Source organism: Carcharodon carcharias, chromosome 20 (genome assembly GCF_017639515.1).
Source record: "Carcharodon carcharias isolate sCarCar2 chromosome 20, sCarCar2.pri, whole genome shotgun sequence".
NCBI lineage: Eukaryota > Metazoa > Chordata > Chondrichthyes > Lamniformes > Lamnidae > Carcharodon > Carcharodon carcharias.
In genome coordinates, this window is record NC_054486.1 from 65,792,644 (window position 1) to 65,814,447 (window position 21,804).

At 41.3% G+C, this 21,804-nt stretch overlaps 1 protein-coding gene across 4 annotated transcripts in view; it reads left to right on the top strand.

Moving 5' to 3' along the window:
• The first annotated feature begins 327 nt into the window (after positions 1–327).
• The window catches only part of nid2a (nidogen 2a (osteonidogen)), a 173,045-nt gene continuing 151,568 nt past the window's right edge, over positions 328–21,804 (top strand). For all 4 annotated transcript variants that reach the window (XM_041214945.1, XM_041214949.1, XM_041214948.1 and 1 more), the window contains exons 1-8: positions 328–585; positions 1,142–1,444; positions 4,236–4,474; positions 5,055–5,590; positions 6,153–6,302; positions 6,417–6,668; positions 7,745–7,945; positions 8,322–8,549. In XM_041214945.1, coding sequence (XP_041070879.1) covers positions 385–585; positions 1,142–1,444; positions 4,236–4,474; positions 5,055–5,590; positions 6,153–6,302; positions 6,417–6,668; positions 7,745–7,945; positions 8,322–8,549 — 2,110 coding nt within the window. In that variant the 5' untranslated portion in view covers positions 328–384. The remainder of the gene's footprint in view (positions 586–1,141; positions 1,445–4,235; positions 4,475–5,054; positions 5,591–6,152; positions 6,303–6,416; positions 6,669–7,744; positions 7,946–8,321; positions 8,550–21,804) is intronic.

The window sequence follows — 21,804 nt, forward strand, 5'->3', positions numbered from 1 at the left end:
CAACATGTACTGGGGCTTTTTCCAATAGGTTCGCGCCAACGCTTCTAAACATTTCCAACGATGTGTGTTTTCTTTTTCCCTCTCGGTGTTTTCTTTAGGTCTTGACTATTTGAACGAATAACTGCGATGAGAAAGTGGAGCATAGACAAAGTTTAATGGCAACCAGATGTCAACGAGTGAGGAGAGTGCGGATTGACCTGTCGATCAGTTCAGACATTAGCCAATGAGAGCGCAGAGCTTGGGTTGCTCTGCCCTCTCCCGGGGGCTATTGGCTGTTCTGGGGTTAAAACATAAAGGCAGCTATAAAACTAGATCAGAGCACAGAGCCGCTTCTCCTCCTTTCCTTCCCCTATCCACTTTGGAGCACATCTGCTCGCTTCCAGAATGCAGGGAAAGGGCTTCGCTTTCCTTTTAAAACTCCACTGGATTCTCAACTTGGTTTCTGCAATCCAGAGAGAGGAGCTTTTCCCGTTTGGTCCACACACACAGGACATTACCCTGCAACAAGGCGATGATGAAACTTCTCAAGTTGTAACACTCAAAAGGCCACTTGTTTTTTATGATACACAGTTCAGTAATCTTTACGTAAGTTTTGTCTTTAAGTCTATTTGCTGTTGCGGTGCTAAGCAAAAACGACCGTTACATGTTAGTGGGTGCTATCTTCTTTACTCGAACTACGTAATGAACATTACACCAGACCTCCTCCCAGTTTTATTGTTTTAGTTATCGGGGCTGGGGCAGGGGGAGGATTATCTCTAACTTGTGCTTTATCGCTTCTCAGAATTAAGCCATGTTAGGATTTGACAAACACCGCGCCCTCCAATCATTTATGAAAGGCAATAGTTTCACTAACTAATTGAACTAAATCAGGGGACGATCATTCCCACCCTTGACAGGAAAAACTGAAAATTGTAGTCTGATCTAAAAATGCTATTTGTAATGAGGTATATATTTATTTTGTGTTCAGATATGAACGTGCCTGTAAATAAGTATTTCAGGGCAATCATTGTTAAAAGTGTAAAAGTACAATCAAAGCATCAAAGGTGAATTTTATTGTAGTTATGTTTAAGAACAAAGGCAACAAGGCGTTTCACTGAGTTTCACTGGGTTGCTAATAAATGGTTGAATCCTTTATCTTCAGGTAGGAACGAATGGGATCATCTCCACTCAGGATTTCCCCCGAGAGACCCAATATGTGGATGACGGATTCCCCACTGACTTCCCGGTGATAGCGCCTTACTTGTCAGATATCGACACAAGTAATGGCCGAGGGCGGATTTATTACAGAGAAGACGATTCCTCTGACGTCCTTGACCGCGCAGGCCAAGAGATCAGGAGAGGCTTTCCTCAAAGTTCATTCACCCCGACCAACGCTTTCATCGCCACCTGGGAGAACGTGGCGCCTTATGAGGAAATAACGCGCTCGGTTGCCTCCTCTGGCCGGGTAAGAAACTACAAGGGATCAGTAAACTTCGTTAGTACTGAGATGTCAGCAAACGTGTATGGGCCTGGCTTGGGTACAGCTTTAGGAGTCATTCTATTGGCGCTTTCCTCAAAGCTTGATGATCAAGCTTTAGGTCAGCACTAGGGAGCACTTCTAATACAACACTATTTTCCACTATTAACTTACCGAAGTGATTTTAGATTTAAAGCCGTACTGGCTAAGTTAGTGTTATCAAGAAGCTTGGTTGAAATAAACCAGGATGCGTTTTGTTATCTTGTTGATTCTTAAATATTCATATACATGTATAATTTTTTTTTCGTGGAACGTGAGAGTTGCTGGTACAGTCAGCATTTATTGCCCATCCTTAAAGGCCCTTGAGCAGCTGGTGGTGAGTGCTTTCTTGAACAGCTGCTTTCTATGTGGGGCAGTTACACCTACTGACTGTCCTGTCAGGGAAGTTTTGACCCAGTAATAGTGAAGGGACAGTGATATAGTTCCAAGTCAGAATGGTGTGTAATTTAGAGGAAAACTTGAAGGTGGTGTCTGCTGCCCTAGGTAGTAGAGGTTGCAAGTTTGGAAGGTGCTGTCAGAAGACACCTGGCAAGTTGCTGCAGTTACTGTGCATCATTGGTGGAAGGAGTGAATGTTTAAGGTGATGGATGTGGTGCCAATCAAGCGGGTTGCTTTGTCCTAGATGATGTAGAGCTTCTTGAATGTTGTTGGAGCTGCACTCAATCAGGCAAGTGGAGAGTAGTCCATCACACTCCTGACTTGTGCCTTGTAGATGGTGGACAGGCTTTGGGGAGACAGAAAGCAGGAGAATTCCCAGCCTCTGATCTGCTTTTGTAGCCACAATATTTATTTTGTTGGTCCAGATATGTTTCTGGTCAATGGCAACTCCCAGGATGTTGGTGCTATGGGATTTGGTGATGATAGTGCTGTTGAATGTTAAGGGGAGATGGTTGGATTCTCTCTTTTTGGAGATGGTCATTGCCTGATGCTTGAGTTGCATGAATGTTACTTGCCATTTGTCAGCCCCAGCCTGGATATTGGCCAGGTCTTGCTGGATGCAGGCTTGAACTGCTTCAGTGTCTGAAGAGTTGTGAACGGTGCTGAACATTGTGCAATCATAGCAAACATCTCCACCTCTGATCTCATGATGGAAGGAAGGTCACTGGCGAAGTAGGTGAAGATGGTTGGGCCTAGGGCATTCTCTGAGGCACTCCTGAAGCAATATTTGAGGGCTTTGATGACTAATAGCCACAACCATCACTCTTTGTGCTGGGTTTGCCTCCACACACTGAAATGTTTCGCCTCCCTAACCACTCCCTGCCCCAATTTCCATCGGCTTCAATTTTACTAAGGATTCTTGATGCAACAATTAATCAAATGCTACTTTGATGTCAAGGGCACTCACTCTCATTTCAGCTTTGGAATTCACCTCTTTACTCATGTTTGCACCAAAGCTGTGATGAGCTGTGGAATGGAGTGGCCTTGGAGGAAACCAAACTGAATGACCAGGTTGTTGCTGATTAAGTGCCACATGATAGCATTGTTAATGTTACCTTTCATCACTTTGCTAATGATTGAGAGTAGATTGATTGGGCAGTAGTTGTCCAGTTTGGATTGGGCATATTTAGGCAATTTTCCACATTGTTGTATAGATGCCAGTGTTGTAGGGGTGCACCTAGTTCTGAAGCACAATTCTTCAGTACTATAGCTGGAATGTTGCCAGAGCCCATAGCCTTTCTGCAATCAGTGCCATTAGCTGTTTCTTGATATTGTGTGGAGTGAATCAAATTGGCTGAAGACTGGCATCTGTAATGCTGGGGACTTCAAGAGGCTGGGATGGATCATCCATTTGGCACTTCTAGTTGAAGATGTTTGTAAACCCTACAGCCTTGTCTTTTGCACTGACATGCTGGGCTCCCTCATTATTGAGGATGGGGATGTTTGTGGAACCCCCTTTTCTGTTTAGTTGCTTAATTGTCCACCACCCTTCATGACTGGGACTGCAGAGCTATGATCTGATTCTTTGGTTGTGCAAACCCTTGGTTTTGTCTATAACATGCTGCTATGATTGTTTAGCATGCATGTAGTCCTGTGGTGAAGGTTAGCACCTCATTTTTAGGTATGCTTAAAGCTGTTCCTAGCATGCTGTCCTGCACTCCTCATTGAGTGGACCAGGATTGGCCCTCTTCTTTAAAGGGTATTAATGAACAGAATGAGTTTTCACGATAATATAGTAGTTTCATAGGTATCATTAATATTATTGTCTCCCTATTCCAGATTTATTAATTGAGTTTACATTCCAACAGCTGCTGTTGGAATTCAAATATATGTCTTTGGAGCAATAGTCCAGGCCTCGGTATTACTAGTTCAGATACATCACCGTTACAGTCGTATTGCTGTATACCTACCTGGCAAGCCATTCTTGCTGAAATGGTATTCATTTCAGTCATTGGTGGGATATGGAGGGGGAGGAATTCATCCTAAATCTAAATAATGGGTGGGTGGCACTTAACACGATATTTGAGACACAATTTAGTTCTTGTTTGCCTGCTTAAATTGATCTGAGTTTGTCAAATAAACTTTTTCTGTCGCTAATTGCCCAGTTGTTCCTCAGCAAGAGAGTTCTTTTGGAATTAATGTTGAACCTGTTATATTGATGTAAAACATTTAGTTTTCAATTTAATTTCTGTCTGTTTAAATAGATTGTACTTATGAAAAGCCTCACGATTGAAGAAATTGTGCAACTAAATGGAATTTGTACATATTTTTCTCTCTTTAGTTCAACACCTTTCAAGCACTATTGGCTTTTGATGAGTCAAACACCTATGCAATTTTTCTGTACCCAGAAGATGGCTTGCAGTTCTTTGGGACCCGTCCTAAGGAGTCCTACAATGTTCAGATAGAGCTGCCTGCTCGGGTGGGCTTCAGCAGAGGAGAAACTGGGTTCCTGCTGTGGAAAAGTGAGGGCCCTCATTACAGTATTACCAGCAATGAGCAAACTGTGAAAAATCTATATCAGTGAGTACATTTCATTCACTGCCATGCAGAATTTTGCCCTTGTAACCTCTTTGCTTCTGCACTTCGCTCCTCCTTTAAGACACTCCTCTTTGTTCAAGCTTTTTGCCACCTGTCCTAATATCTTCTTCTTTGGCTTGCCCATTCTACTCCTGAGACTTTGTACTAAGGCACTATATAAATACAGCTATTTTGTGTTGCATGGTAACTTAAAAAATAAATATTAAGCCACATGTAATTTAATTAAATTTGAATGATTAGCAAGTCACATTTTGAGATAAAGCATTGCAAGCTTTCGTGTATATTAAGAATTGAATTTAATAGCCTTGGTGAATAAATTGTCAGTTAGCAGAATACCAAAGACTCAGTTCTGTAGGTTTTGTATGTTTGAGATCTTGTGCATGGCTTAATATTCAGTAAGTTTTAAATATGACTAATGAGAATTATTTTGATTGACAACGAGAAGTTTTGCTAATTTTTTCTGAAAATCTGCTTGAAACACTGGTAATTAAAGCTCACAAATGCCATTTATAAATTGAGTATTAAATTTAAGACTAATTTCGTTATTTTATGTCCATTATAGGATGGGCAATTCAGGAATCCGAGGAGTTTGGGTTTTTCATATTGGTGCAACTTCCTCTTTCAACAATGTAGTGCAAGCAAAAATTGGAAGGGCACCATCAGAAGGGGATTCTATTGTAACACTGGACAGTACTTTAAGTGGTCCAGTTGTGCCTGATACATTGGAATCTGAATACACTGAGGCTGAAGATTACAAACAATATTATGAAGATGATAATGAAGAAGAGTTGGACTACATACCCTCTGTATCCACAGAACCTGAGGACAGTGTTGATGGTATTCCAGATGACCCACCATATCCAGATGTAGGCATTATCCCATCCTATCCTGAAGGCTATCCAGAGGCAGGCATTGTGTCATCATACCCTGAGTCTTGGGCTTTGCCATCATATCTTAAGAGGCATCCTGAGGATGAGACTGGGCCAAGGCACACTGATGAATACTCAGAAGTTGAACCTTTGCCTAGAAATCCATTATCAGTTACACATGATAGACATGTTGTCAGTGTGGAAGAAGATGAGGAATTAGGTACTGGTGGTAAGTAGCTTGGAAAGTTGATTTCAAATACATTTATACTACTTGATCAATACATTATGATCAAAAACTAACTTTTGAAATTGTAGCCTGTACTATTCTAATTTGTAATAGTCAATTGAAGCAGAGTTTACCATTCAAAAATAGAAAAATACTTTTGCACTGGAGCTGAAAGTTTTTAGATAATTTGTAGCAAGATTTAGTTAGCACAAGGTACTGTTTGTTGAATCTGAATCACCATACGCTTTGACAATTTTATGTCCAGACATCTAGCAGTGTAATTATTAAAAACTAATGAAAGTACAAATAAAATTATTGTAAGATGGAGGTTGTATTTGTAGGAATTGTAAATAGGGATTTGATAACTTACCTTCTCCTTTGTTTTCTGGGATCTAAATGGTACAGGGTTTTTCAAAGCAAACAGCAATGGCTATTTTCAGTAAAACTTGTGCCAATGTTACCTGTGGCTCATAAGAAATGGTAACAAAATGATCTGATATTTTCTTTGTTGTAATCTGAAAAAAAAATGTTGGGTATTCTGATTAAGGCATTCCTTGTCTTTCAGTTTTCACTTACAGTACAGATACAAAAGAAACCTGTGAGAGAAACCAGGGGCAATGTTCCCAGCATGCTTCTTGTACAGATTACTCAAGTGGATTCTGCTGCCATTGCCATTCTGGTTACTATGGCAATGGAAGAGAATGCCTACCAGAAGGTAGTTAAAAACAATTTAAAATAAAGTTTCTAGCTCAATTTAAAGTTAACTCTGTGCTTAGAAACTGTCTAGCACTTATACATTTGTATAACCATTTGATTAATTTCTCTGTAGGTGTTACACAGCGTGTGAATGGAAAAGTAAATGGGAAGTTAATGGTTGGAACGAGTCGAATGCCTGTGGAGTTTCGGAATGCTGACCTGCATGCATATGTAGTTGTAAATGATGGGAGAGCCTTTACAGCTATTAGTCAAATTCCTGAGGAAGTAGGTTGGGCAATGCAATCACTTTCTATAATTGGAGATCTTTTTGGATGGTTGTTTGCTGTAGAGCAACCAGGCTTCAAAAATGGTTTCAGCATTGCAGGTAAGTGAGTCTCCATTGTGTAATTTTAATTGAAATTTGTTATATTTCCAATATCCAAAGTAAATAAGAAGTTTGATAAATGAAGAGTAGTCCTCTTGACCACAGACTCCTTTTAACGTGAAAGCTAACCTGAAAACTGCATCAAGCAGCTGAGCAAAAAGCCCTATAGTGCTCTTTCATTGTAGTTGCAAAGATCAGTGCTTAAGTGTACTAAATGCCCAATGTTGTAGACACTAATCAGAGTTTGAACCCAAACTAACATTGAGTTACATTGTGTGACTTAACATAGCCAGTTTTAATGAAGATTTTGGAGCCCTCCTAACTTTAAACAGTAGTGAAGAAAATAATCTGTGCTTCTCTTACCAATTTTGAGCTACTACCTATATTTGTTCACAATTTAAATTTAACAGAAGCTTAGCAGATAAAAGCGCCAATGGTGCAGTGCTAGAGTGTCTCAACTTTGATATCTGCAATCTGATTTTAACTCATTCAAAACCCATCCACTTGAGTAAAGTTAAAATTGCGCTCCTGGTCTGTGTTAAGTTAGTTGACCATTGCCAGAACAGAGATTCCTTTCTAAGTGTTAACCTGTCTTTCTTTATCAGGTGCTGACTAACCTGCTGAGGTGAACTTTTCACGTGGTTAAGTTTCAAGGGTTTTCTGTTTTTATTTCATAATTCTCTGTATGCCTGTGAATATCACTGTGCACAACTTATATCATCCAATGGTTTTCTGATGCTAGTAATATAAACATGATACACCACTTCAGAGTAGAATGGCAGTGCTACAGTTGAACCTCATCACCTCCAGAGTAGGCTGGGGAAAAAAGCATTATTCATGGTTCCTTGCTCCTGATTATTATCCAGTGACCCCAGCTGAAATGAACACGTGACCTAGTTCAGCTGTGATTTTTCTCCACTGTTGTTGAGTGCTCAATGCCCACACTCACACACAGAGAATGACCATTTAATTATCATGTGAATTATTGGTTTTAGAAGAGGAGGTGTAACAAAAGAAAAAAATGTAGCCAGTAGGCTACTTTCATTGCATAACCTAATTTTAAAAATCTCTTCCAGGTGCTAAATTTATTCGCAATGTCGATATCACCTTCTATCCAGGCAATGAGAAGTTAAATATAATGCAAATAGCTCAAGGACTTGATACGCAGAATTATCTCAGTGTTGTTACTGAGATTGAGGGTGAGTTGCCTAATATTGCACAAGGTGCTACAGTCCAGATCCAGCCATACGATGAACTCTACCACCGCTCCAGTTCTGGTATGTCAGCATCATTAAGTGTACTTCTTTTAGTTTCTTTTTTGTTTTATTTTTAAACTTCCATCATTTTCATTGCTGTGAAAATTCTGTTTATTATTTTTTTAAATCATGGCTTCTTGCAATTTTCTCTGAAATTCAAGCAGCTGTTAAATAGTTAGCTTGCTATTTGCTGGGCAGGTGATATAACATCCTTGACTGAAGCTTTGTAAATGCAAAAAAAACATTTCGTACTATATAGCTTTGTGTGAGCCCATTTTACAAATGGTGCACTGGGAAGTATAAACCATATTGTTATTCCCAACCTTTCAATTTTAATTTTCTTTAACACAAAAATTGTACAGATGGTTACTTTTATTTTTGAACTTCTCCTTTGCAGCAATGACTTCTACAGCCTACAGGGAATATTCTGTTAAATCCAGGAATGGTGAGACACAGACACTTCGATATCAGTTGAGACAGAATATTACTTACTATGACTGTGAACATGCACCACGGACCATTCCAGCCACTCAACAACTTAACGCTAACCGTATTTTTGTGCTATATGATCAAAGTGAGCAAGTGGTTAGATATGCAATGATCAACCAGATTGGACCAGCCAGAGGTAAATGATTTCTGGATTATAATCTCCCTCTGTTTTTACATTCTTTTATTAGCTTTGTGGAGAAAAAATAAGATGATGGAACTCTCAATGTTTGCTTTAAATGATAAGACGCATATAGGCAATAATAAATGTACAGCTAGCAGTTTGAAAAATACCCTGACCACATTCTTTTCAATTCAAGGAGTTAGCAGTCAGTCTTAGAAATGCATGTTAAAGAATACCTGCCAGCACCTGGTGGTGGAAGAACATTGTTTACTTAATCGTTGAACAATGTACCTTATGTATTCTCAGCTGTATGATGCCTTCTGATTGTTCTAGCTTTCATAGGAAGCACTTACTCATGTATTAAGCATTAAACAGATATTCATAAAGGAGGTGGGCAAGACAAGAATAATGACCTTACACCGAGGCCATTGAAAAAGAACGAGACAGTATCTTAATATGTCTGATCTTAACAAAGCTCTTTTTACTCTGAACAAGTAAATAACTTGGCCACAGGCCTGAGGGCAGGAAGTCATAGTATTCAATGTTGGAGATAAAGTATGTAAGAGATGGAGAAGGAAATCATAAGCTTGCTGATTTAGAATATGCAGGACTATTTTCTAGTAAGATTGTGTGTTGAAAATGGGATTTGGTACATTGCTATAAAATATGTTTATCCATTACTGAGCAACAGTCATTCCTTTTATAACATATTTCCTTCCTAGGAATTGAAATTGCTTTTGGTAAGAATTTCTTTCCAAGTAAGAATGAACTTAAGACAATAAATCTTTTATTGAGCTGGGTTTAATGATAGGACTGACCAGAACATTGAACCTTCTCTTATTGCTGTAGGGCATATTTAAAACTGCTGCCTATTATTTAGTTGCTAGTAAAAGGATGATGCCAACTCTGATGGTGCAATTGTATTATTATCTCAGAGGTTACACAGTTATGTATAATGCAACTCCCCAGATTGGGAAGCTTATGGGAAAATTCTTGGCATGTACTTAAGAATTTTTATGGTCCATAGCTGTTTATTCAAGGTTTCCCTAGAACTCTTAACTTTAATGGCAAATGTATTGTCATGAGATGGAATACACTTTGAAAGGGCAGAATTAATATAAATTCTTCCAAAGTAGACCTCTATTAATCCTGGTATCTGATGAATTCTAGTTCTAGTTCTAGTTCTAGTTCTGATGAAGGATTATCAACCATGCTGCCTGACCTGCAGAGTATTTTCAGCATTTTTGGTTTTATTTCCAATTTCTAGCATTTGCATTATTTTGCTTTTATACTTGTACCAAGCTAGTTCATTTAAACTAACTTGGCAGGGGTGTGGGAACCAAGAGATAATATCAGAAAGGAATACCAAGGTACATGAAATACTGGAAGAGATGGATAGCACTAGGGTAGGGAATAGTAGGTTAATAGATGGAGCAGGAGTAAAGGAGAAAGTAATAGAGGCTAAATCAGGGTTACTGTGCATGTATGTGAATGCAGAGTGTGGTAAACAAGATTGGTGAGCTATAGGTGCAGAATGCAGTGTGGAAATAAGTTGTTGTTGCTATAACAGAGACCTGGCTCAAAGAAGGGCAGGACTAGTTAAATATCCGTGGGTACAAGATGTTCAGGAAAGGAAGTAAAGGAGGAGGGGTGGCGGTATTGATTAAGGAGAGCATTGCAGTGCTGGAGAAAGAGTATATCTCAGAGGGGTCAAGGACAGAATCTGTTTGGCTAGAGCTAAGAAACAAAAAGGGTGCAATTTATTGCTCGGTGTAGTCTTTAGGCTACCAACTAGTGGGAAAGTTGTACAGAAACAAATTTGCAAGGAAATTATAGAGAGGTGCAAAAATTATAGAGCACTTATAATGGAGGACTTTAATTATCCAAATATAGATTGGAAAATTTGTAGAGTAAAAGGAAGAGATGGCCAAGAGTTCTTAGACTGTGCTCAGGAAAAATTTCTTCAGCAATATGTTTCCAGTCCAATGAGAAAGGAGGCATTGCCAGACCTGATTCTTGGAATGAGGTGGGCCAAGTGGATCAAGTGTCAGTTGGAGAACATTTAGGGCACAGTGATCATTGTATTATAAGGTTTAGGTGGACTACGGAAAAGGGCAAAGAAAAGTCCAGAGTAAGAAACATTAATTGGCAGAAAGCCAACTTCAATGGGGCAAGAATGGAACTGGGCTGAATAAATTGGAGTCAAAGGTTGGCAGGAAAAATGTTAGCTGAGCAATGGCTACCTTCAAAGAAGAGATAATTCGAGTACAAAGTATATTCCTTGAAAGGGACTGGTAGGCCAAACAAATTCAGAGCTACCTGGATGACAAAGGAGATAGAAATTAAGTTAAAGAAGAAAAAGTGTGGTTATGACAGATGCCAGGTAGAAAATATAACTGAAAACCAAGCTGAATATAGAAGGTTCAGAAGTGAGGTGGGGAAGTAAATAAGAGAAGCAATGAGGGAGCAAAAGAGACTGGCTGCTAACACAAAAGGGAATCCCAAAGTCTTCTATGGGCATATAAATAGTAAAAAGATGGTAAAAGGAAGAGTAGGGTAGATTAGGGACCAGAAAGGGGGTTTACACATGGAGGCAGATAGTTGTGATATTAGTGAAACTTAATTGCATCTGTCTTTACCAAGGTAGAAGTTGCTACCCAGGCCATGCTAAAAGAGGTGGTAAATCAGACACTAGAAGGGTTTAAACTTGAAGAGAAGGTCATAGTGGATAAGTTATCTGTACTTAAAATTGATAAGGCACCAGGACTCGATGCGATGCATCCAAGGATACTGTGGGAAATGAGAGTGGAAATTTCAAAGGCACTGGCTGTAATTTTTCAGTCTTTCTTCAACTCAGGTGTGGTCCTGCAGGACTGGAGAACTGCAAACGTTAGACTCTTGTTCAAAAAGCCCAGCAACTACAGGCCACTCAGTGGGAAATATCTAGGGCAGGACTTTTTGCTGAGCAGGCGAGCACCTGCCTGACCTGCTCAAGCGTAAAATGATGTGTGCTGACGGCGGGCGAGTGTCCTGAACTCATCACGCACTCGCACGATATTTCGGTCAGCGGGCGCATGTGAGAATCAGCAGCGCACCCGCTGACAATTAAAAGGCCATTAAAAAGGTAATTGAATTAAATTTTTCACTGTCTATCCAAACTATGGTTGGCGGGCAGGCGAAAAGGCCAAGTGTCCTTTGCATTTTTTGCAAAACCTCATCCATGGGAGGGATAAAATTTCGATCCGTCTTGAAAAAAAATGGAAAATTTTCATCCTAATTTCTAACATGCCTCTGCTCATGTGACAGAGTCACATGAGGGGAATGTCTTTTTAACATTTCAAATATCTTTATTTTTAATTGTCTAAACTCTTCATCGCCTTGAGACAGCTCTGTGCCTCAGGGAGCTTTTCCGGTGCACACCCGCGCGCATGCACAAACTTGCGCTCTCGCCCTCCTCCCACCCACCCACCCACCCACCCACCCCCCTCCAGGCAGCGCTGAGCGCTGCTGTGCACGTTTTATGCTGGGTGAGCTTTAATTGGCCCACCAGCATAAAATCGCGCTCTGGCCCCGATCGCAGGCGGCGGTCGGCTTCCTGACCGCTCCTGCCTGCCTCCACTGAGCCCACCCCCACCGAGCCCACCCCCGCCAAGCCCGCCAAATGAAGGAAAAATCCTAGCCCTAGAAATAATAACTTTGGACAAAATTAATAGCCACATAGACGAATGTGGATTAATTAAGGAAAGACAGCATGGATTTCTTAAGGGAAAATCATATTTAACTAACTTGTTGGAGTTTTATTGAAGAGGAACAGAGAGAGTTGATGAGGGCAATGTTGTTGACTTGGTGCACATGGACTTCCAAAGGCATTTGATACAGTGCCACACAAAAGACCTGTGAGCAAAGTTATAGTTCATGGAATAAAAGGATCAGTGGTAACATGGATACAGAATTAGCTAAGTGTCAGGAAACAGAGAGTTGTGCTTAACGGATGTTTTTCTTGCTGGAGGAAGGTTTGTGGTGGAGTTCCCCAGGGGTCAGTGTCGGGACCCTTGCTTTTCCTGATATATAGTAATGAGCTGGATCTTGATGTACAGGGCACAATTTCAAAGTTTGCAGATGATACGAAACTTGGAAGCATTGTGAACTGTGAGGAAGGGAATATAGAGCTTCAAAATGACATTGACAAGTTGGTGGAATGGGTGGACAAGTGGCAGATAAAGTTCAATGCAGCTAAATGTGAAGTGATTCATTTTGGTAGGAAGAACATGGAGCAACAACATAAAATAAAAGGTACAACTCTAAAGAGGGTGCAGGAGCAAAGGGACCTGGTGCTTATGTGCACAAATCATTGAAGGTGGCAAGATAGATTGAAAGAGCAGTTAATAAGGCAAGCAGTTTCCTGGGCTTTATTAATAGGGACATAGAGATAAGAGTGAGGAGGTTTTGTTGAACTTGTTTAAATCATGAGTTCAGTCTCAGTTAAAGCAGTGTCCAATTCTGGGTGCCTGACTTTAGGAAAGATGTGAAGGCATTAGGGAGGATGCAGGAAAAAAGTCACAAGAATGGTTCCTAATTAATTAATTAAATAATCGAATGAGGAGAGATCGAGCAGTTTAGGCCTATTCTTGCTAGAGTTTAGAAGGATGAGAGGAGATCTAATTGAGGTATATAAGATGCCAAAGGGGATAGACAAAGTAGACACGGAGCGGATGTTTCTCCTTGTGGAGCATTCTAGAATGAGAGGCCATAGTTTTAGGCTAAGGGGTGGTAGATTTAAATCAGATTTGAGGAGGAATTACTTTTCTCAAAGGGTCGTGAATCTGTGGAATTCACTACCTTGGAGTGCAGTGGATGCCAGGATGCTGAATAAATTTAAGGAAGAGATAGACAGATTTTTAATTAGTAACGGGCTGAAAGGTTACGGGGAGAGAGCAGGAAATTGGAGTTGAGGCCGAAATGAGATCAGCCCATGATCGTATTGAATGGTGGGGCAGGCTCGAGGGGCTGAATTGCTTACTCCTGCTCCTAGATCTTATGTTCTTATGTTCCAGCGATGAGAAACTTCAGTTATGAAGTTAGGTTGAAGAAGTTAGGACTGTTGTCCTTGGAAAAAGGAAGGCTGAGAGGAGATGTGATAGAGGTATTCAAAATCATGAGGGGACTGGACAGAGTAGATAGGGAGAAAATGTTTCCACTCGCAAAAGGATCAAGAACAAAAGGGCACAGATTTGAAGTAATTAGTAAAACAAAAGTGAAATGAGGAAAATCTTTTCCACACAGCAAGTGGTTAGCGTTTGGAATGCACTGCCTCAGATTGTGGTAGAGGCAGGGTCAATTCAAGCACTCAAAAGGGAATTAGACTGTTACCTGAAAAGGAAGAATGTTACAGAGGAGCTAACAGGGAGAAGGTGGGAAAATGGAATTAGGTGAATTGCTCAATCGGAGAGCCGATGCAGACACGATGAGCCAAATGGCCTCTTTCTACACCATAACAATTCTGTTATACTTCTAGTAATGGTTTATCTTTAGCCACCTTCACTTGGCCCTGATGGTAAAAATATTACAGGACAACCTACAATTGAGAAATGATACATGCAGGCACGTCCTTTCAATAGCCTTGATTTGGTAATGCCACCAAATATGAACACAGGCAGGGTTGGTGCAAGAGGATTTGGCATCCTCGGCAAACCTTCAGCCTGGCCCCCCCACCCATGTCCCCATAATTAACTTTCAAAAATGAATACAGTAAAATGGTCCCATTTTCACACAATCGCTAAAATTATTCAAACTCATGGGTATTAATTATCCATGGCCTGTGCTCGCACTGGCCTCAGCCATCCACTGTTCAGCTTCTGCATGTTCCCTTGATGCCGCTCACTTGATTCCCGCGCTCCACTGCAGCACCTCTCATGAGACCTCAACACCTACATCACCACAAGATCACCCAGGAGCTTTCTGACTGGTTAAAACATGGAACTCTTAGGTAACTGGCATTTTTGATTAGCCAGTGGCATTGCCCTTGGCAATCGCTCTGCTCTATTAGCCTGGAAGCTGGGATCTGTGTGATCCCTGATTTTAGCTCTTGATATCTAGGATTTTTGAAGCTCCAATTAGACATTAGGAAGGGAAACCTTTATTCTGGACTTTGCAAATAGAAAATTGGCAAAAAAAAAAGTTGCTGGAATTTAATAACTGCAAGCAACCTTTAGAAATGTTTTCTCTAAAACAATTTTACTCCTAAATAAAAGGTTGCACCTTCCAGAATGAATAATGGTGAAAATTTAAACAAGACCTTAGAATTGGACTCACCTCCTCAATCAGGCTGTGTCGAGGTGCTAAATTGGAAAAACCCTGCCTCCCCTAAAGGGTCCTGCACTCGCATCAGGGCAACTCGTACTCACAGTGCCTGTTGCTTTCTTTCATATTTAAAAACTGAAATCAAAATTATTCAAATCAATGGACAGCTGGTAAAAATCAGTACTGAGCTTACAAATACTAATTTTAGAACTGACATTTATGCACAATTTTGAAAGCGCTGGAAATGCACAACATTCAGTGTCTCAGAGATTTTCAATATAACCTTCAGTCTCAGGTGGCTGCTCTCATATGCTGATCAATTCACTGTGCAATTACAGCGAGGTTTCAACTTCAGATTCAGGTAGTTTTTAATTTAATCACCACTCCTATGTAAGTTGTGAGCAGTTGTGTTAAATATAAATAAGAGTTAAATTATTGGTGCGATAATTTGCTGAGAATCCGAGAAAACGAACCCCTAGCTGCTGCTGTTCACTTTTTCGGTCTAAACTTCTGTTCCCAGAGCAGAAGGGATGATAACAGTCCTGGAGTCTGATCCCAATCTGATCCCAGAGCAGAAATGGTGAGAACATGCTTGGAGCCTGATCCCATCCTGATCCTGGAGCAGAGAGGGTGAGAACATTCCTGGAGGCTGATCTCAGAGCAGAGAGAGTGAGAAAATTCCTGGAGTCTGACCTCGGAGCTGAGAGCACTGCTGGAATCGACTGTGTTTCAGTAACTGGGGTTGTTCCATCGCTGGCTTAGGAAGTGCTGCCCCCTGAGTATTTTTTAAACTTTCCCAGCAAAGTTGCTTTAGGTTGGTTTAAAGCTTTATGTCCATGGAGCTTTAAAATGATATGAGCAACTTCCCGTGAGTGCCCTGGACAATCATGGAAAGTTGCTTATATCATTTTAAAGCTCCCTCTAGTTTCAGTCCGGCTTTTTGCCATAGTGCCAGTACCAGTGTGCCACCTCCCAAATCTTGCCACCCTCGGCGACCACCTAGTCCGTCCAATGGCTGCAGCAGCCCTGAACACAGGCTACAACTGAAAACTTTCTGCTGTATTAAAACTAGATTTTAATGAGCAGAAAGATTTAAATTAACATTTTGTCATTTAGAAATCCTGTATGTTAATGCCCACATGAATGTTAATGCCCACTTTATTTTTATGTCCGTCTGCTTTGTGACCCCATCCTCTCTGCTTCCGCGAATTCTGAATATTCCTTCAACCCTCATCCGAAGCGCAATTCTCTTCCTAATAATGGTTTGTCATTGTTCAAATCATTGTTTAAATTTGAAACTGAGAATAATCCAAGTAGGAAAATGTACAAGAAGGTGGCATAAAGTAAGTGAATCAGTTTACAATAACATGCATTTATATAGTGCCTTTAAATGAAGTGAAATGTCCCAAGTTGCTTCACAGCAGCGTTATGAAACAAAATTGAACATCAAGCCTCCTCAGAGAATATTTGGACAAATGACCAAGAACTTTATCAAAGAGCTAATTTTTAAGGAGCTTCTCCTTAAGAGAGGTGGAGAGGTTTAGGGAGGGAATCCCAGAAGCTTAGAGCCTTAGCAGCTGAAGATATGGCTACCAATGGTGGAGCATTTTTAAAATTTGTTCATGAGATGTGGGCGTAGCTGGCTAGGCCAACATTTATTGCCCATCCCTAATTGACCTTGTTAGGAGGGCATTGAAGAGTCAACTACATTGCTGTGGATTTGGAGTCACATGTAGGCCAGACCAGGTAAAGACGGCAGATTTCCTTCCCTAAAGGACATTAGTGAGGTGAAATTGAGAATGAGCAAAAGGCCAGATTTGGAGGAGTGTAGATTTCTTAAGAGAGTGGTGAGGCTAGAGAAGGTTAAAGAGATTGAGAGGGGCAAGGTCATAGAGGGATTAGAAAGCAAGGATGAAACTTTTAAAATTGAGGCATTGCTCAGCTAGGAGCCCATCTAGGTCAGCAAGTACAGGGATAAATGGTGAATGGAACTCGGTAAGAATGTAAGAAATGGGAGCGGGATTAGGCCATTCTCCATTTCGAGCTTACTTTGTCAAACAATAAGATATGGAGTGACATGCCACATCAACTCCACGTTCCTGTGCTATTCTCATATTCCTTGATTCTCGTTGCATCCAAAAATCTGCCGATCTCTTGTTTTGAATACGCCTATTAACTGTGCATCGACAGCTCCCTAGAATAGAGAATTCCAAAGGTTCACAACCTTGTGAGTGAAGAAATTTCTCCTCATCTCAGTCTTAAGTAGGCAGCCATTGTGACCTGCTAGTTTTAGATTCCTAGCCAGGGAAAATGCCCCCTTGCCTCTATCCTATAGGGTTGCCAACCCTCCTGGAATGGCCGGAGGGATCTCCAGGAATGGACATTAATCTCCCGTTGATTATTGAAAGCAAACCAACAAATAAATTAATTTGCAGTAAACTGGTACTGATGTGGGCCATGCACGCGTACTGTGCCCATAAACGTCGCTGCCTGTTTTTCCCTGCCAAGAAGGTTAAAGGTGAAGCTCTCATGTGTACTTTTAGAGAAGAGCACACATGAGTAATAGAATGGTGACTGTTGTATCTCTGGGTACTGTTTTGCTCAGTAGGGGACTCGGAGGGCTGCTCAGCAGCTGCCGCTAGCCTGTGAGGTGAGTGCGGTGTGAGCAGGCAGGGAGAATCAGTGCTTCTTAGGAAGAGGGCCCGGGGCACAAGACCATGGTCCCAGAGGTGGAGCGTGTGCAGCAAATGTTACAGGGCTGATTCTGATACTAATGTAACTGTCAGGAGGGAGCAGGCTAGGGCCCCCATCAGATGGGGAACAGAACCCGAGGCGGTTGCTGATCAGTGTCAGGTGTGTGTTTGCTATTGTCCTTCAAGAGCCCCAGGAAGTGGGTGTGTTGGGGCAAGCGGAGGGAACAGGGTCTGAGCCTGGAAGTGGGTGAGGATTCAGCAGTGACTACTTTAAAGGGCTGCCACCTGATCGTGGTTCCAATAGCTGCCCGGGCACAGCAGTGCCTGAACAAGCCAATTCTAAACAAGGATAGAATATCAAAGTACTTTTGTTCATTTATGTGCAGCCTGGGTCTTTAGGCTTTTGTTCCCCCACCCCGGATGGGCTCAACCACTCTCGCCAGGCCACCAGGATTCTGTGACGCTAGTTCTGTTGACATCTCCCAGACTATGCCCAGCCAGAGTTGGCAACCCTACTACCCTGTCAAGTCCCTTTAAAAGTTTTCTTTGGCCAAGATTTTTAGGATAGTGGGCTTTACCTACCCGTCACCCGAAAAGTCTCTGCCAATACACGCTGCCCCTCCAAGGAACATTAATTGGCTGCAGATGGGATTTCTCAGGAGGAAGTCCTGCCTCAGAGAGCTGTAGGCCAATCTGATTGGCTATCAGCTTTCTAGTCTCAGCATCACCACAAGCTGTAGTGGGCAGGACTGGGATTACAAGCAGTCCCCAGAGTCTAAGTCCCAGGAATCCAGGATCAGGTAAGTGTGGGGGTCTCAGGGCAAGGAGATGAGGTGAAGCCCACGGGGAGTGGTGGGCAGGGGAGTTGTTGATGGAGAGGCCTGGGAAGGGTGGGAGCACACAGACTTTGTGGGGAGGTGGGGGATGCCCAATGTTCAAAGGAGGCCATTGACAGAGGTGACCCCCCCTTCCCACCCGAGACCTGAGCGGGGTCACTCTCTTGGCTTCCCTCATGCCGCTGAACTCTTTCTATCAGCCTGAAAATTGTGTCTGGGCAGGAAACAACCCTTTAATGGTCATTAATTGCCCTCAACTGGGCAAGAGTGGGCAAGCTGGCCTAGACCTTGCCCATCTCACTGTAAAATTGTGGAGAGGTTGAGGCAAATGGGAGGCCAGTGGGAAGGCCATCTGAGGCATTTTATGCCCCCGCCCCACCTGTATGTAAACCCACCGGTGGGGGAAATGTAAAATTCTGCCCTCTGTTTCAATGTGATCACCACTCATTCTAAACTCTAGGAAATATAGGCCTAATCTACTCAATCCGTCCCCATAGGACAATTCGCTCATCGCAGGAATCAGCCCGGTGAACATTCTTTGGATTCCCTCTAAGTTATATCTTTCCTCAGGCAAAGAGACCAAAACTGTATGCAGGATTCCAGGTGTGGTCTCACTGAAGTCCAATATAGTTGCAAGAAGTCTTTTTTACTCTAGTACTCCAACCCCTTTGCAATAAAGGCTAATGTACTTCTTTTATTTCCTAATTGTTTGCTGTACCTGCATGTTAACGTTCTGTGTTTCATGTGCAAGAACACTCAGGTCCCTCTGGGAAGAAACATTTCTCAGTCTCTTGCTATTTAAACTATTCTGCCTGATCAACATCGCAAAAGCAGAGTATCTGATCATTATCACACTGATGTTTTTGGGAGCTTGCTGTGTGCAAATTGGCTGCAACATTTCCTACGTTATAACAGTGATTACACTTCTAAAGTATTTCAGTGGCTATAAGATGCTTTGGCATGCTCATTGGTCATAAAAGGTGCTATATAAATGCAAGTCTTCCTTTTCTTTCTGTTGTATTTCTCCTACCAAAGTGAATAACTTCATAACACTCACATAACCTGTCTATATTACTTTGTGGCTCCTGCATCCTCCTCAAATATTACTTTCCCACCTAAACATTTATCATCAGAGGGCGAGGGTAGTGTAGTGGTCATGTCACTTGATTAGTAATCAATAGACCCAGGCTAATGTTTTGGGAATGTGAGTTCAAATCCCACGATGGCAGCTGGTAGAATTTTAAATTCAATTAATAAAATCTGGAATTGAAAACTATCATTGAAACCTACTCAGAAATGTCCTTCAGGGGAAGAAATCTGCCATTCCTACCTGGCCTGCCCAATGAATCATTCCAGGTCCACAGTAATGTGTTTGAGTCTTAACTGCCTTCTGAAATGGCCCAGCAAGCACCCAGTTCAAGGACAATTAGGCACGGGCAACAAATGCTGGCCTTACAAGTGATGACCATATCCCATGAAAGAATAAATAAGAAAAAAACTTGGCTACATTACACTCCGTCCCCCCATCTAAGTCTTTGATATAAATTGTAAATAGTTGAGGGCCAAGTACTACTCCTTATGCTGCACCATTAGGTACAGCCTGCCAACCTGAAATTGACCCATTTATTCTTACTCTCTGTTTTCTGTCGGTTAACCAAACCTTAATTCATGACAACATATGACTTCTAATTCCATGAATCCTAATTTTCTGTATCAACCTCTTGCATGGCACCTGATTAAATACTTTCTGAAAATCCAAATACACTACATCCATTGATTCCCCTTATCTACCCTGCTAATTGCAACCTCAGAAAACTATAACAGATTAGTCGAACATAATTTCCCTTTCATAAAACCATGTTGACTCTGTCTGATTATATTACGATTTTCTAAATATCCTGCTATTACGTCCTTAATAATGGATTCCAGCATATATCCAATAACAGATGCTAGGCTCACTGGCCTATAGTTTCCTGCTTTCATGAAAAGAGGTGTTACGTTTGAGGCTTTCCAATCTGCTGGGACCATCCCAGAATTTTGGAAGATTAAAACCAGTGCACCCACTATCTCTGTAGCCACTTCTTTTAAGAAACAGGGAACTATATCAACAGAAACAGATGGCCAGACATCTGGTTCTATACCTGGGCTCCTTATGAATGTTTGGTTGAGCTCCAAAACTGACAAATGCATTAGCTCAGCGGGGGTCTGTTTGGACAAACTGAAGTGGAGTATTTACATTGCGTGATGGACATCTTTACGAGGGCTATTCTTTCTATGATCTCTTTTGTCAATGAGTCTTATGTATTTGGACAAGGTTAAGAGGTATAAAGTGAGTAAAGCTTTTGTTACTGACACTATAATGGTCCTGTCTGATTGACACTTCTATAGGGTTGTAGGAACATCATTTCTTTTTCACAGCATTAGGTAGTTTTTCCTCAGCATTTTAAAACTGCCTCTGTCTTGAACATACTCAATCATTGAGCCTCTGCAGACATCTGGGGTAGCGAATTCCAAAGATTTACCACCATCTGAGTGAAGAAATTCCTCCTCATCTCAGCCCTAAATGGCCTACATTTTAATCTGAGACTATGTCCCCTGTTCCTAGACCCCACAGCCAGGGGTAACATCCTTCTTGCATCTACCCTGTCAAGCCTTACAAGAATTTTGGATTTTTCAATGAATTCATCTCTCATTCTTCTAAACTTTAGAGAATACAGGCCCAGTCTCTTCAATCTCTCCTCATAGGACAATCTTGCCATCTCAGTAATCAGGCTGGTGATTCATTTGTTGTAATCTCTCTATGGCAAGTATATTCTTCCTTAGATAAGGAGACCAAAACTATATGGTTCTCCAGGTGCAGTCTCACCAAGGCTCCATACAAATGCAGCAAGACATCTTTACTCCTGTACTCAAATCCTCTTGCAATAAAGGCCAACATACCATTTGCCTTCCTTGTGCATCGTTCTCAGAGTCTTTCTTTCTCAATGTAATATATTTTTGTTCACAGTTATGAAATATTTCCTTAAGTGCGTGCCACTGCTTCCCTACTGTCTTACCTTTAAACCTATTTTCTTAGTCTACCATAGTCAACTCTGCCTTCATACCTTTGCAATTGCCTTTGTTTAAATTTAAGACACTAGTTTCAGGGCCAAGTTTCTGACTGTCAAATTGAGTGTGAAATTCTATCATGCTATGATCACTTTTGCCTTGAGAGTCCTTTGCTATGAGATCATTAATTATTCCTGCCTCATTACACAATACCAAGCCTAAAATAACCTGTTTACTGATTGGTTCCAGAATGCATTGTTCTAAGAAATTGTTCCAAATACATTCTATGCACTCATCCCCGTTGCATCCTTTGCTAATTTGGTTTGCCATGGATTATTGCAGAATTGCATTATTTCTTGATCTACATTCTGTTCTACAGTATTGCTACTGTTA